This window comes from Emydura macquarii, unplaced genomic scaffold (assembly GCF_026122565.2).
Source record: "Emydura macquarii macquarii isolate MOO-44397 ecotype Brisbane River unplaced genomic scaffold, CSIRO-AGI_Emac_v2 contig_2422, whole genome shotgun sequence".
Taxonomy (NCBI): Eukaryota; Metazoa; Chordata; order Testudines; family Chelidae; genus Emydura; species Emydura macquarii.
This window is the reverse complement of record NW_027132559.1, coordinates 15,286,457-15,303,728: the sequence shown is the minus strand read 5'-3', so window position 1 is coordinate 15,303,728 and position 17,272 is coordinate 15,286,457. Positions and strand designations below refer to the sequence as shown.

Below are 17,272 nucleotides of genomic sequence, written 5' to 3'. Positions count from 1 at the left end.
GTTACGATTGACTTGGAGGGAAGGAATTGTTTTGACAAGCTAACTGCAGGATCACTGGTTGACTGTACCACAAGTAAAGTATTTTGTGCACGTGATTTTAAAAAACTTATGACTAAGTTTAGAATGACTTAAAGTATGTGACAAATGCCCCTTTTACTCTTGTTCTGGGGTATTTGCACAAATATGCAATTACCAATTAAATATACAGATTACAAAGGTGGTAGTTTGGTCAAATCACAAAGCCCTTCCTGGTGAAATGAAGTATGCAACTTTCCCAAATCCAAGCAATGCAGAACTGGGAATGGGAGGCAGATTCATGTGTCAATCTCACTTATGAAGTGATCCACAAAATGAACCACTGCTTTAAAGGAATTCAGAATTTGAACAAGTCAAGGAATCAAGAAGAACATAATGTACTACTACTAAGTACCTGCATTACCAAGTAAAACTTATGGATTGAGTACCATAGGAGGGAAGCTGATATAAAGCCACAGCATAGGATAGTGAGAAATTATGTTCATTTAAAAAAAATAGAAGCGAAGGAGGAAGGAGACTAATTAATTACTAGGTCCTAACAAAGGACTGATGATTTAGAAAAAAAATGAAACTAAAATCTGAAAGTTTGACATGTCCCTTTAAAACAAAACTGATAACTGAATTCTCTGTCCTGCTTGCTTAGCAAAAAAATTTATAACATAAGAGAGTTTTATAGCAAAAATAAGTAAAAGGACACCACTGACTGTTCTAGAAAATGGTATGGAATCTATTGGTGCTTTCTGAGGCAGCCCAGGGTGTTTTCATCAGCTTTCTTTAATGTTTTTTCATCAGCTATTGAAATTGACAGGTCTATGAATTTGCTCAAGATGTGGGCTTAGTCTTCCATGACTAATTTTTTTTAAATAATTAAACAGCTGAATTCATAAACTCCATCTCCAAGTTTGTGAACTTCCAGGGATACAACTTGACAATATATAGGGAAGTACTGTCCAATCCAATTAAGTCTATGCATAGCTTCTGTGTGTAGTGCTGAAAATGTGCATTTGCTACCAGAAACAGCAATCTGCACACTAGACAGGTTTTTCACACGGTAACATATGCACGAGTTTCAGCTAATAGAAACCCAAGACAAAATACATGTTATACTACATTTATATTACAAAACGTTACCTGAAATCGTAGTGGAAAAGGTGGCTCTTGCTAGTTTAATATTGTTTTGATGTGACATTTTCAAACCTTGTTAAATAAAGTATAAACGCGGCCACACCAAATAACAATTTCCCAGGCTATTAGCAGATTATTCTGGGTTGCATCCATGCCCCAGTATTTAATTTTATGAGAAGTCTGTACACACTACTGATAGTGTAATATCTCTATTTAGACTGTAAACTCTTCCAGGCAGGGAGAGTCTTTTTTGTTCTGTGTTTGTACACCACCTAGCACAATGAGATCCTGATCTATGATTGGCACTATCCTCGTACAACAAAATTTTAAAAATTTAAGTTTGAAAATGTTTTGGTGGCAGCCAGTAATATGTTATGCTGCATCTTTCTAATCAAATGAATAAGGCACACAAAAAAGGGGAAATAACCTGATAAGCTTTTGTCTGTCTTCATTTATATCTTACAATGGTATAAGAACCTTTGTTGCAAGATTCCATGGTAAGGAATGATCCACAATAAGGTGGATGAACAGAACATATTGCTTATCTTTTATGTTAAGATACAACACTCTACCAAGGAATGTTTTCCATCTTTAATTTTCTAAAACTAAGCTTTACAGCTACACTTCATTTTCTTTACTGTCAGGAATGAATGCTACAGTAACAGTGTTAGGTTCTGCAAACCAGCACATAAATATTTGTTGCCATTCCCACCTTATTAGGAGAATTTGATCTTGCAAGAAGGAGTAGCACAGACCATAGCACAAGCAGCTTGGTTATAAACAAACCAGCCTGTCTGCTGAAGAAAATGGCAGCCCAAAGATTCCCCTCAGCGTTACACTTAAAGAATGTAGTTGCCACTGTGGACTCCCAAGAATCTTCTCACCAGCCCTCCCCAACTCCTAAGGCTTGCCCTAGTAGACAGGCTCAGAACGAAGCATTATTCAATCATTCCGGATCTTAAAAAATTTGCGTTTAGGGAATAGGGACTCCAAAATCTGACAGGAATACAAGGGGCACCTTTACCTTTTGAAGCGACACTTACTTATACTGTAATCTTTAGCACCATGAAGACCATTACCTCAACTTTGCTTCCTGGATCATGAGCGGCAGCAGCAAAGTAGACGACTTCCTGTACTTCTTCTCGAGGCCGTGCAGAATTTTTTCCAAACACAACACAACCATCTTTAGTGCGTGGTGGAAAAGCAACAAAACAATAACTGGGAGGAGCCCCGGCCATCCTAAAAAGTGAGAGGAAAAAGGATAATGCAAGTCTGACTAGTATTTCAAGAAGCTTTCAAAAATCCTTATTCATAGCTATAGCAGGAGAACAAATATTCCACTGTCATATTCATCTTATTCCCTTGTCATGTCAGTTAAATGCAATTAGTGCAAGAGAAAGAGTTCAGTTTAATTTTATTTGGGATTCGATTAAACACAATTAAATTACAGTGAGCTGCAGACATCCCATACACAACTGCGAAGGCAGAGATAAAAGGGGCAGGAGAGAAGTGAAGGTGATTGTGCCTTGGTAATTAGATCAGTTAGCTTTTGAGGAAGAAAAATACTGAACAACTGATGCAGAGTAATACTTGACCTAGATGCATTTTGCTGACTCAGAAATAGGCATTGTACCAGAACTGAGAGATGCAGAAGACTGTGTTAGAGGAAGACTAGAGTATTTAACAGTTACAAACCAAGAAAAAAAAAAAAAGTCTGAGTGATCTCTCAAATGGGATAATGGTATAACGGGAACCAGGACAAAAATACACATAAAGCACAAGTAGTAGCAGAGGCTGTCTATCAATGCAAAGAGCAGAGTTACAATGGGTAATTGCTAAACAATTGAATCTGGTTTTCTTCTATGGTTTGTCTGCAGTTTGTTTTTGAACCTCCAAGTTAATTGATTGCCTGTTTGTAAAGGCTAACCTGGACAAATGTTTTTGTTAGGATACAAATGTTTGAAGCGTCCAGACTGCCAGTTAACTGGTTAACCTTCATAAATACATTATTAACTCAAGGTAAAACACAACCTAGTGTAGTCAAACTACTGCATGATTATTCTGTCAAACCATCACGGTTTGTCTTTAAGCAAGAAACTTCAGCTGTCAGATGTAAATTCAAAAGAAAATTCAAGACGCAGGAACACAGGTAGTACAAGCTTCCCTAAAAGGAAAGCTGTTACACTGAAACTTATTTGGACAAAAAATACAGCTGTTTCCTTAATTACTTCGAGAGTTCATCATAATACCTCCCCAATTAATAAAAATTAAATCTGCCCCTTCTCTGCCTGCATAAGTAGCTTGAAAAGTAGCAGTTCTTAGACTTAATCTAAAACTATGTGATTGTAAAGGTTCCCAACTACCATTGCTTAAATCAGTGGTTCTCAACCAGGGGTACATGTTCCCCCGGGGGGTTTTACAGAAGTCTTGGGGGGGGGGGGGGGAGTTTCATAAATTCATCTTATTTGCCTAGTTTTACAATAGGCTCTAGAGCCCTGCAGGACAACTGGGATCCCGCAGGACCTACTGCCATCATAGCAGGAGTGGGATAAAATTCTACAAACAACGCATTAGCAGGGGGAGTGAGTATTGTAGGGTGGGATGGGAGCAGAATTAAAAAATAGGAAGCAGCTGTTACATTCCGTAGACCAGCACTATAAAGGCTCACAGGAAGGAGCTGAGGAGGGGCTCACCAAAGACTCACAGCAGGGAGGTAGGGGCAAGTGGTCAGTCTGGGAAGGAGAAGCCTCAGTGGGAGGGGAGCTGCCCTGAGTGAGCGGCTGAGACTGTGAGACCCCTGAGCCTGGACTGTACTTGTAAATAGTTGGTGGTGGGGAAAAGCCTGTGAATAAAGAGCAGTAGTGGGAGCATGAAGCTGCCACCTGCGTGTGGTTTGTGGGGCAGAGGACCTGAGCAGCAGGGGGACTGGTGTGACCCTGCTACAGTCCTTTCCTGTATCTGTACTTCTCATCCTTTGATTGAGACTGCCTGTGAATAAGGATCATTCTTAAATCTTTCCAAAGACTAGCACATAGTAGGCATTCCTGTAAATACACTTAAAAGAATGTCTCTTGCTATATTGCAACTACAGAGCCCATATATATATACACAAGCTCATATTCTCATATGTCTACTCGTCATACATAACTGTATGGTGCCTCCAATGTGGACACTTCTATTCAACCAAAAAACTCCACATGACTATGCTAACTTAAATTTGCACTACATGATAACTGGCACACGTTTCTCTGAAACGCTGTGCTTAGCTGCAGCAGTTCTTGGAAAATAGCATAGGCAGATGTGATAGCAAGCAATGGTTTTGGTTCATGAAACGTAGGTAACTGCTGGTTTCCAATATTGTGAAATACAGACATCAGGTCATTAAGAGTTAACAGAGATAGTTACTGTCCAATTTTAGGTTAAAAGGCCTTATCCTCTACTGGTGTGAATTACTAAAAACAATGGAACTACAGAGAGAAACAATAGCTGTGGGTTTAGCCCTGTGCCAGTAGGTCTTACGTCACATTCTTTGTGGGAGCAGTTAAGTAGTTCCTGGTAGATTTGTGAAAGACTGATAATACACTGCTTTGATGTAGATCGGAACAGACAAGGTGAAAATCAGAAAACAATCCAATTCTGCGGTGCAGTTTGACAAAAAATTAGTTACAAAGGGAACTTAGAAAGGTAACAGCACAGAAAGCTATTTTTTAGTTGTCTTTCTGGTTACTATGGCAGTCTACTTAAATCAAAGGTACTTCATATTGTATAGGCACAAATTAACATGTTCCTTTATTTTCAGTATAATCTCTCATTGTGATAAATTTCATTTAAAGATAGTAGAATTAAACTCAGTTTGACAAAGTTGCTATTAAGAGCAAATCGGTGTTAACGGATAATACTTTGTTGGAGAAAGAAGATATAGAACAGAATGTCTCAGAGCCTTACACCCACACAATGGATGTCGCACTGTGAAACACCAGCTGTGACCTACGTTAGAGTTTTAGAAGCCATGAGTCTGAACAACAGGATTAAATTTTTGAAATAGCTATGCCGTATTCTTAACCTAGAACTACATCAAGTCAGATATGGATTACAAACTAGAGATTTGAAATTTTAAAAAATGGGATTTTACATCTATCTGGGTCTAGAATGTTTGGTTTATGTAGATATTGACTCTGGCTTCGTTTCCATAATATGAGTGCCTTACAAATTCTAAGTTATATTAAAAAGGATCTTGAGTTCCCATTAACCTCTCTCGTGTTATTTGATTACTGTTTATCCACATAGGGTTAAATTCTCAAAGCGATGTACAGAGAATACAACTACCATTATTGTTCATTGAGTCTATGCAGGTGAGGGCAATGACACAATTTAGTAAAAGATTCATTTACATGGATGTAGTCTCTCACTTATGTATGGGCTCTCCCTGGCTTTGGTTTTTATAGTGCTGTTCTAGCAGTGCAGACATGCAGGATACTGCAATCTATCCTGTAGGATACTGCACCAACGCATGCGGAATCTTTGGACTTAGTGTGCCTATGTTCATGCATTTACCCCTTTATTTTCATATTTTAAAAACCAAATATGCTGAAATATCCTCCATGTATTTCTCATTTTAAATGTCAAAATTTCTTTAAGTAGAAGGATGAGCAGAGAAGAGGGGAAGTCTCCAATTTTTTTTTAAATGGACAACTATATTTGATATTGGGACCGAGGTAAAGATCCCTAAAAATGGAATGAAAAACTTTTAAAATTACCTATGAGTTTTAAGAGAAAGCTTAAGGCCAGAATGTATCAGTAGATCATGTAATCTGACATCCTGTAGATTAGAGGCAATTAACTTCACCCATTTATCTCTAATGAGCTCCATAACTTGACTAAAGCATACCTCCAAGAAAGACATGAAGTCTTGACATGAAAACATCAAGAGATGGAGAATCTCTTCCCCTTGGCAGTTTGTTCCAATGGTTAATCACTTCAATGTTAAAGAATCTGTGCATTATTTCTAATCTGAATTTGTCTAGCTTCAGCAAGGGAGATTTAGATTAGCTATTAAGAAAGCTATTCTTATGGTTAAAAAGCTTAAGAACTGGAAAACTCTTCCAAGGGCCTCAGTGGAGGTTAAGAATAGGTTAGATAAACACCTGGCAGGAATGGTCTAGGTTTACCTGGTCATGTCTCATCGCAAGGGATTGGATTTGCTGTAAATTAAACCCCTCACTTCTACCTTCAACGGACATGGAGACCCAACTGATTACTGTCCTCTTTGTAACATCCCTTAACATATGTTAAGACTTCTCAAATCCCCCCTGTTCTTTTCTCAGGATTAAACATGCCTAGTTTTTTTTTAACCTTTTCCTCTTAGGTCAGGTTTTCTAATCCTTTTATCATTTTTTGTTGCTCTCCTCTGGACACTCTCTGCCATTTGTCCACATCTTTCTTAAAGTGTGGTGCCCAGAACTGGACACAATACTCCAATTGAGGCCTCACCAGTGCCGAGTAGAATGGGATAATTACCTCCAGTGTCTTACACATGACACTGCTGTTAGTACACCCTAGCATGATATTATCCTTTTTTGCAGTTTCATCACATTGCTGACTCATTCAATTTCTCAATCCACTATAACCCCCAGATCCTTTTCAGCAGTACTACCACCTTGATAGTTATTTCCCATTTTGTGGTTATGTGTTTGATTTTTTCCTTCCTAAGTGTAGTGCTTTGAACTTGTCTTTACTGAATTTCATCTTGTTGATTTCAGACCAGTTCTCCAATTCATCAAAATTGTTTTGAATTCTAATCCTGTCCTCAAAGTGGTTGGAACCCCACCCTGCTTGTTGTCATCCACAAAATTTATGAGCATACTCTCCATTCCATCATCCAGGTGATTAACAGAAATATTGAATAGTACCAGATCCAGGACAGTACCAAACTGCAGGCCCACACTAGATACAACTCTGTCTGACAGCAAACCATTGCTCTTTGAGTATGGTCTTTCAATCAGTTTTGAACCCACCTTATAGTAATTTCATCTAGATCACATTTGCCTAGTTTTCTTATGAGACTGTCATGTAGATTTGTGTCAAAAAGCCTTACTAAAATCAAGATACATCACATCCACATCTTCCCCCCCCAAACCACTAGGTCTGCAATCTGTGAAATAAGGAAGTTAGGTTGGTTTGGCATTATTTGTTCTTGACAAATCCCATGTTGTCTTTACTTATAAACCTTTTATCTTTTAAATGCTTACAAATGGATTGTTTAATAATTTGTTCAAGTATCTTTCTAAGTATCAAAGTTAGGTTGACTGGTCTATAGTTCTCAGGTCCTCTTTCTTCCCCTTTTTAAAGATACAAACTATGTTTGCCCTTCTCCTGTCCTCTGGGACCCCTCTCATCTTTGAGAGCTCATGGGGGATAACTGCCAATGGTTTCGATACTGCATCAGCTAGTTCCTTAAGTACTCTAGGTGCATTTCATCAGGTCCTGTCAACTTGAATGTATCTAACCTCTTTAAATATTCTAACCTGTTATACATTCAAGAATGTCGTTAGCCCTATTTGCCACAGCATTACACTAGGAAGAAATAATTTTAAAATAGTTTCAGGATTGCTACTCAATATTTAGCAAAGAATGAGTTTTTGGAAACCTCTGAATTCACTACATATAAATATTTGCAGTACCACCAAAATGGGCATATGTTGCATGGGAAAAATTATAGGGCTTTGTGAGATGTTAAGTATGAAAACCTTCATCTATGGGTATGTAGGACAGTTACATTTCCAATTACTTCCTTTCCAGAAGTCTTAAGTGTAAATTGCCAAAAAAGTGAAGTGTTGTCATTTTTTTCCACGTGGAGAATTTTATTCCCAAATTCACTCTAAGGAAAAATGTATTAAATTCCATTACACAATTGCATGTACATATGAGCCATTTGCTCAAACGACTATACAATGCCACGTTTTCCTCTGACCTAAGATGTTAGTAATGGCTCTTACCACGTTTTATGGTCATCTAGTTTATCGTTATTTTAAGTCTCTGATCGAGTAAACAAAGGTGCTATCCTCTTGCTTGTTTATTGACCTAGTAATAAAGGAAGGATTTTTCAGCATGCACTAGACGCACTTAAAACTAGTTTAAGATAATTTCTACTGTGTATCTGCAATTTAATTTTAAAGATGCAATTCTGTTCCTCAGAGGTTTCAAAAGAGAAGGCACTTGAGACAAGGTGGTAGGTCAGAGAAAAAGAGAAATGAAATGGAGGAAAAAGGAGACTGGGTTTAGTTCTTGGTAAAGGAAACACTTTTTTTTTTTTTTTTTTTTTTTAAAGTAAGTATTCACTTTGTGCAAAAGTTGCTACAGGAATGAAGTGATGTGGGATGGTGTCTTCAGAAGAGGTGGTCCATTAGCACTTCAAGAAGTAGTCCTCATACTTTTCCATAGTGTGAATTCATGTCCTAGGACAATATGGCACTTTAGTGGAGAAAAGCAGCCGCAGGAAGAGGAATGGTGTTCCAGCAGTTGGGGCACTGGCACTGGTATTTGGGAGGTCCCTGCTTTGTCACAGGCTCTCTGTATGACCCTTGGCAAGTCACTTGCACCTGGTCTACACTTCAGTTTTGCTGGAATAGCTATGTCTGTTAGGAATGTGGGGGGGAGGAGGGGATAAATAAATAACAATCCTAACAGACCTAGGTATGCCAGCAAAAGTCCAAGCAGTGTAGGCACAATTATGCCACCAAAACAGTGCTTTTGCTGCTACAGTTTATTTCACTTGGGAACCGAAAACTCTTCTGCTAGTATAAAGTTGCATCTCCCCTGAGAGGGCTTACCAGTATAGTTATCCTGGCAAACCCTTTCTAGTGTAGCCATGGCCTATATCTCTGTGCCTCCATTCCCGTCTCTACAATGAGGATAATAGTTCTCTACCTCTCAGAGGTCTGCAATATAGACAATGAGACACTAATACAGCACACCCTTGCTATAATGAACCAGTCAGGATCCAAGCCATGGGTTCATTACAGTGAAAGAGCCCACTGCCAGGGGAGGGGGAACCTGTTGACTGTTCCTGCAGCCCCCACCATACTGGCAGGGCTTGAGGTGGGATCCAGAGACCAAGATCATTATAGCCGAAGGTTTGTTATTATGAAGAGCGTGATAGCAAGGTTGTATTGTACTTTGCTAATGGAAGGTAAAAGTAATAGATGGATGGATCACTCAGTGTATGCTGACTTCCTCCCAGACATCTGGAAATTTGACCAGGATGATTTGGAGCCAGTTTAGGAACTGCACACTAAGTTAGCTATGTTTTTATAATGCTTACATGTTTGTTCCTAGTTTAACATCCCCAAAAGTGTCCGCCATGCATACTGAGGACATGATTTCCTCTTAGCTTGATCGAGTGTAAGTCAGTTTTGTCCATAATAAGGCCACATATTGCTTCTCTGCAAGAATTACTTTCATCAGAAGAAGTAATTCTTGTCCCAGTAATTACTTGTCCCATGGATGCTTTTATAGTGGTTTAAACCCAAGTGCAGATCCACGCACAGAAAATTCCATCACCAATTTCACAAAGGTATAATCATGTGAAAACAGGACTAGATAGTGGATGCTTTTATAGTGGTTGTTCCTATAAAATTTTGGAAACATTTATCTAGTGTATTAGAATTACAATATTTAGGTATTAATACTTTGCAAAGGCTTCCTGTTTAGCCAGTCTGAATCCTATTTCTAGAACAGTAAGACTGCACGTAAGTGTTTTTTGCCTACAACTGATCCTTTGTCTTCAGATTGCAAAAACAACTGTCTTATAGTGAAAATGCAGCATTTCAGTAACTAGGAAACAGTCTACAGAAAAACTAGACGTGTGGGAAAGCTGGGTCAGAAAAAAGGACTGTCTTGAAGTTTAACTAGGCTTTATTGAACTGAATGAATATTCAGTCCTTGCAGTGTTTTAATTGTCTGTCTTGACAAAGAGCCCTGCAGCTTTATCTCAGTGAAACCAAAAGATTCTCCTCATTAGTGTCATATATGAAATCTAAACATCTTTTAATGTCAAAAAGTCAGGTTGACTAGGGTTTTAGGGTTACAAGTGGCTTTTGAGATACAAAGCAGCTATCTGGCCAGTAGATTTAATTAACATTTCCTTAACAGTGGAAACTCAAATATCATAACCTCTGCAGAAGCTATTTGTCTGTAGATCTATTTCTTTAAGGAGTCTAACAGGGCACTACAAGGAAATATTAAAAATAACTAGTGGTTCTGCACCACCTATATTCTCCATTCTGGTGAACTAGGAGTTTATTGTTTGATTGGGATTATGTCTGTCAAATATTCATATTTTTATATACAAAATGTTACAATGTATCAAGGTGTTCCCCAAAGAGTCTAACCTGTAGAACTCTGGGCTTTCATTTTCTACAGTTACACAATCTCTTCCCTGAAATCCTCTAACATCTCTTTACTGATTGTTCTGGTATTACTTTAAATGTATTTTCAAACGATTTCCCCATATATATATATATATATATATATATGTCTTAGCTGAAATCACATGGACTAGTTTTTACTAGAAAGTTACATCATGATAGAACATGACTTGGGGAAAGAGGAAATTAATGAATTGGCAGTCAGTATGGACAAGTTGCCTATGTACATGTCGTTGGTAAAACCCTATGGAAACCATAAGTTAAGCACAACCAGCTGACATAATGTTAACAATAACATGCCAGCTTGTTTTCAAACTGGGGAGTGTGGCCCCCTGGGGAGGACATGGAGGAACGTTTGGGAGGGGGTGGGGGGTCATGATACACAAGGCATTTTTTACTTACTTAGTACATAACAGAACATGACATTGACAATTACACACATTGAAATAGCACGAGTAAACATTTAACTGATATAAACAGATGGACTTTTGGGGCCAATATAAAGCTGCTGATGCAGTACATAGGAGTGTGTTACAATGCATTTAATTATAAGCCAACAATCATTTCTATAGCAACAACTACCTTTCTCGCTTTCCGGTTTTGTATATCAGAGGGGTTCTCAAACTGGGGGGTCAGGATCCCTTAAGGGGTCACGAGGTTATTTTGGGGGGTCGTGAGCCATCAGCCCCTGCACATGCCGTGGCTGCAACTGTCAGCCCCGTGCATGGCTGACAGCCAGAGCCCTTCAGAATTGGTTGGCCGGAGAGCAGCGGCTGCTGGCTGGGTGCTCTGAAGGCAGCACCAACCCCAGCAGCAGTGCAGAAGTAAAGGTGGCATGGCATGTAGGGTGGGTTGTCACTTTTTGGGGGGAGGGGTCATCGCAACCTGAAATATTTTCAAAGGGGGTCCTGGAAAAAAAAAGTTTGAGAACCCCGGTATGTCATATCCTGTCATTACAACAAGCAGTTGTGCAGTGCTTATTCTGTTGGTGAGTTCAATATGTTTTCATATCATTACGTGGTGGAAAATGGATCAGTACTTATTGCCAAAATATGGTACTGTTCTGAAACAAAAGGCAGAAGGTGAAACGGCTAAGTCAATTGAGAGAAAAATCTGCACAAATAAGAAAATATGACGCATATTTAGATTTTGGTTTCACTTCCCTTGCAGTTAACAGAGAAATTAGGCCTCAGTGTGTAGTGTGTGCAGTATCTTTAGCAAACAATAGCCTGAAGTCAACAAAATTAAGACACCATCTAAAAACAAAAAATGGTGATCTAGTAGGAAAGAACGGGTATTTCCAAACAAAAGCTACCAAAAAAAAAAAAAAAAAAAAAAAACACACACACACAAAAAGACCCCATAATGCAAAATGCTGTATCCACCCCTGCAAGTGCTTTTAAAAGCATCATATCAGGTTGCTTACCACATTGCCAAGAATAAAGAGCCTTACACAACTGGGAAAAACTGATTCTCCCAGCAGCAATTGACATTTGCAGGACGATGCTTGATGACCAGGCAGCAGAGAAGTTAAAAAAGATCCTGCTATCAGACAACATGGTCAGCCATCAAATCTCTGACATGTCAGAAAATAATCAATGCACAGCTGATCTCTCGAATGCAATCCAGTTGGATAAAGCAATGGATATATTGGAAGAAGCTCATTTAATTGCTTATACTCTGTACTCTCACAAAACATCAGTACTGGAAGATTTTTTTGTTCTGCAAGCCAATTAAGATGCGTACAACTGGATCTGAACTGTTTAGCATTTTAAACTACTTCTTAACTTCTCATGAGTTGAAGTGGGAAGCCTGCATCAGAATCTGCATTGATTGAGTCCCTTCTATGTCTGGAGGTTGGGCAGGCTTGAAAGCCAAAATATTTGAAATTGCTCCCCATATATTGTGAACTCATTGTATGATACACTGTGAAGCCCTTGCAACTCAAAACATGGATTGGGAATTTACTGATGATCTGAGTTCTTCTATTAAAATCGTGAACTTTTATCAAGACACAGTCCACAAAGGCATGTCTCTTTGCAATGCTTTGTGCAGGACTGAAAGTGGAGATGCTTTGTTGTTTCACCTAGAAGTCAGGTGGCTATCTGGGGGTGGGAAATATTGCAATGTGTTTATGAATTTAGAAACAAAATGCAACTTTTTCTAGTAGATTTGAATTCAGCAACACAAAGACACCGTGATCCCCGTTGGCTTGTGCTTTTGGCTAACCTTGCTGATGTTTTTGACAAACTGAATTCTCTAAATGTCACTTTTCATAGAGCAGAAAGTATTATTTTTGATCTGCACAAGATATTGGCATTCAAGAGAAAGCTAGATCACTGGAAAACAAAGATCAAAACTGGTTTAAGCATTCCATTCCCATTGTTAAGTGACGCTATCAACAAAACAGAATCTGAACTACTGAGTGTTCTGAAGCCAATCAAGAATCTTGACTTCTCTCAGAGCTAGTTTGGATAATTATTTTCCCAAAGAAAATCCAGTCATTCAGGGGTGCATTATCCAACCTTTTGTATCTGAGGCAGTGACCTTGTCCCATCTTCCAAATGACATTCAGGAGAAGCTAAACTTCAGAGTGACAGGACACACTGGACATTCAATTTAAAAAAAAAAAAAAAAAAAAAAAAAAAAAAAGTCTTCTGGGGAGGATTTTTATTTAAAATTGGCTCAGAATATCCATCTTCGTCAAAGTGCGTGATCCAAATTCTTTTCATTTAGTTCATCTTATTTGTGCGAGAGAGGATTCTCTGCGCTGGCTGTACTAAAGACAAAGTACTGTTCAAGACTTGAAATGGAGAACCACGTCAGTGTCAATTTCAAAAATCTCCCCACAAATTGATAAACTGTCCACAGAGAAAAAAGCACTGCCTTCACATTAATTAGTAAGTAGCTGGGTATTTGAAACATACAGGTGTACGTAATTTAATTAAAAGTGTTAAGGTCACTGTGGCTTATGAGTAGACTATCAAGGATACTTTTGCATGTGTCTATTTTTGTCTGGGTTTGGGGGGGGGGAGCACCCAAAAATTGTAATTTAAGGTGGGGGGGGGGGGAACTCAGCTCAAAAAGTTTTGAAAACTGCTGACTTAAAGGATGTTGGCCCATTGCACAGGGTGAGAATTTCACCCTACCATGCATATACCTTGCTAATTAACACAGTCATTTCACATTACTGAAATTTGCATGGCAGTGAGTAAGTGAACAAAAGAAGGCAGAGAAGGCATCAAAAGTATTTTTGTTCACTTATTTTAAAAGATGTAGTTCAGTTTATGTTGGTTGTACCATAATTAAACCTAGTAAGTGTGCCAAGCATACTTTGTAACAATCATTACTACTTAACAAAACACATCACTGCAGAACTCCGCTCTTTAAATGGCTGCAGAGAAACAGGAATAGGCAGCAATTTTTGGTGCTAATTATGAATGTGCATACCAAAGTTTTACTGAATTTACAAAGATGTAAGGGGAATCAGTGCACCCCAGAGAAAAAATCTGGCCTTTGAGGCCATATTAAATAGAATTATGTCTATAAGAAACAAATCTGTACTGAAAATTTACAAAATATAGGTGTGTGTAAGTATTCAACATCAAGTGCATGCAGTCAACCTTTTTTTGAATAGTTAGATTTACCAGCTCTTTCTACAGAGTTAAAGAGTAAATATTTAAAAAATTGTCATGCCTTGTTTAGCAATAAAGAAATAATATTGTTCTCTAACTATTAGCCTGCCACAGGAATCTCAAATTAACTAAGTATCTAAATGTTTTTACTTGCAAATAAAAAAAAAAACATAATTAAGCAAAGTCATTTATAGTTTCAGATTTTTTTTTAACTTGTCTACCTATTTTCAAGTCATAAAAGGGGGCTTTGGAACCTTAACTCTTTGACAAATTTTATCTACTTTAGAATTGAATTTAGAATTTAGATTGAATTAAGTTCTCTCCAGTCTTGGATGCTCTGAAATCAATGGGAGTCTTGTTTTCAATGGGAGAAAGCTCAAGCCCCTTCAAATACTTGGTTTTGTTTGGGTTTTGTTCTTGTGTTTGTTTTGAGTACAGCAGTTAGTTATTTAGATATGTTTTTAAATTATTAGAATTAAGAGGAAATAACAAAGCAATCATTAGCCACAATGTGTGTCCTGATGGCTGTCAGCAGTTAACCCTATTCCCATATATATGCATAGCAAAATATTAAGGTTGTTATATTTTCTGGTATTATATTTATTTAAATTATGTAATTTAAGATTAGTTCATAGCACAGCATGAAAAGTGATTTATCCATGACATTTCCTGTTTTAATGAGTCTGTTCAAACACAATTGCTTCTCTCCTCAAAACTAAGAACCAATATGTAGCATGGCTTTACTCATGACTAGTATGATTAGTCCTATTAATTTTGGTGACTGTTCATGTGAACAAAGTTACACCTTTTCGTGTTTGGAAGATCGGGGTCTTAATATGTAGCCTTATTAGGACATTAAGCGGTCTTCCTCTTCAGCTGTTGATAAAACATACTATCCTTCTGAATTATGGATATAAATATTAGTATACAGTATAGATATAGGTTCCAATTCTGTAGATACTTTAAAGGTAACTTTACTCACTGGACTACTCTCATAAACTAAATTAAGCATATATGAATGGTTTCCAGGAATCTGTGTAAAGCTTCATTTAAAAAAAACAAACCAAAAACAAAAAAAACCACATCTGAAACCTTTTCTTAATTCAAAAACATTTTCTGAAGTGGTATCAGATTCCTTTTTCATATTAGGAACAAGGACAAGACATTGAATTTTGAGGCTGATATCAGTATTATTTGAGACCTTTAAGTCACATCTTCACTCTTAAGATTCTGCATAGCAAGAACAAACAACAATAAGTAACTAATGATTTCATCTTAGGCTTTGTGCTTAAACAAAACCAAAAAAACCTCAGAAATATATTGCATTAGTGTCACAATAAGTCATCCCCACTAACTGCATGAATTGCTTATCTACAGTACATTTCTTCAGAATGCTCCTGTACTTAAGTAAATAAAGTGATATTAAAAAGTTACAACCATCACTTAATAAACCAGAGTAAAATGCCACAATTGTTCTCTGCAGTCTGAGCAAAACACACATCAATCGCCCCCCAGAGCAATAGCCTGGGACTCCCTCCCATGATGTGCTCTAACACAATTAAAATCACTGCTGTGGAGCAGGTTTAAAGGAGACAGAATGAGGAACAGAATCTAGACATAGGAGAGAACCATATTATACTGAACTGCACATAGACATCAGGTCTTAACCCTTGTGCCTGAAAGAGTTGGAGCTCGTGCTCATACTCAGGTGTCACACTAGCTAAGGCAGCCCAGATTGCTCTAACACCATGGAAGCAGGTGAATGGAAAATTTCACACAGACGCTGAGCCACTCAGCGGACAAACAACGGTTCAGGCACTTGAGCGGCTATAGCCATGGGGCAAATATCTCCGGACCCACCTTTGGCGCAGGGGTAGGTCTGGTCACATACCGTACTCTTGGTATACCCTAGAGCTACAGCGACACACATGAACACGGTTATCGGGCGTGATTTAGCCCCGCATTGACCTATAGCTGTGGTTTTCAGGCTGCGGTCCCTGGCCCGGTGGGGGGTGCACAGACTGTGCCTAAGGGGTCTGCGAAAGGTTGTCATTACCAGAGAACCGCGCTCTCCAGCCGGGGGCTACGGACTCTGGTTAAGATTTCCAAAGGGGTCTGCGCCTCCATCTGAAACGTTTAGAGCTCCACAACTGAATAAAAGGTTGACAACTACAGCGCTGCATCAGAGAGGCACGGGGTAGCTCCCCCCACCTCTGGATCTCTTCCCACATCCTCTAGCCCGCTACAGCCAGCGTGGGGAGCTCTCTGGCTAGAGCGCTATGCCCCCCGACCCCTGAAGGCAGCCGGGGGCAGGGCTGGCTCAGCGGACCCCCCCAGCGGTCCCCTCCCGCTCCCACAGGCCCTGGGCTCAGGAGAGCAGCGGCTCAGCCCAACGCCCCGAGCGCGGGGTGGGGGAGATGGTGCTAGTCCCAACACCGGCTCAGAGGCGGCGTTTGCAGGCACGGTTTGCGCCACGGCCGTCCAGGCTCGGCCTCCCCTTCTCAAGGATGGAGGCGAAGCAGAGACGGGGAAAGCAGCGGCTCCTGGGGCCGGGCATCTCACCTGCCAGGCGCTCGGGCTGCTCCCGGCCTCCTCTCCAGCTGCGGCTGCAATAGGAGCCGCGAGGGCGGCAGCGGCGGCGGCCTTGCCAGGTAACAGCTGGGCTCAGTCCAGTCCAGTCCAGTCCCCCCGACTCCCCACGTGAGCAGCCCGCCGGGAGCCGTCCCGCCCTCTGAGAGCTCCGAGCCGGGGGCAGGGCCAGGCTGGGGGCGGGGCGGGGGCTCGCTCGGTGGCAGCTGCTGCAGCCTGTCGCTGCGCTGCAGCGGGCGGTGGAACGAGGCCGGGGTGGGGGCGAGACGCAGAGGGCCCGGCGCGCGGGGGCGGGTGGCCCCAGGCAGTTCTTCTGCATTGCCCCGGGTGGGGGCGAAAGACAGGCGTGAAGCCCGGGGCAATGCAGTGCGCGCTTTAGTTTGGCAGGTGAGAGGCGAGAGGGAGGTGAGACCGGTTACCCCCGTTGAGAAAGGGGAGATGTAAAAGCGCGGAGGGCCTTTC

The 17,272-nt window shown here is 40.0% G+C and overlaps 1 protein-coding gene across 3 annotated transcripts in view; it reads right to left on the bottom strand.

Annotated features, from left to right (window-relative positions):
• The window catches only part of SCRN1 (secernin 1), a 62,754-nt gene extending 45,758 nt beyond the window's left edge, over window positions 1–16,996 (bottom strand). Inside the window, exons 1-2 of one of the 3 annotated variants that reach the window (XM_067561984.1) lie at window positions 16,784–16,996; window positions 2,241–2,400 (exon numbers count right to left, since the gene is read on the bottom strand). In XM_067561984.1, the coding sequence (XP_067418085.1) occupies window positions 2,241–2,344 (104 nt within the window). In that variant the 5' untranslated portion in view covers window positions 2,345–2,400; window positions 16,784–16,996. Of the gene's footprint in view, window positions 1–2,204; window positions 2,401–16,783 lie in introns of those variants that run through there. The other 2 variants (XM_067561983.1, XM_067561986.1) reach the window with 2 other exon arrangements.
• Between the last annotated feature and the right edge of the window lie 276 nt (window positions 16,997–17,272).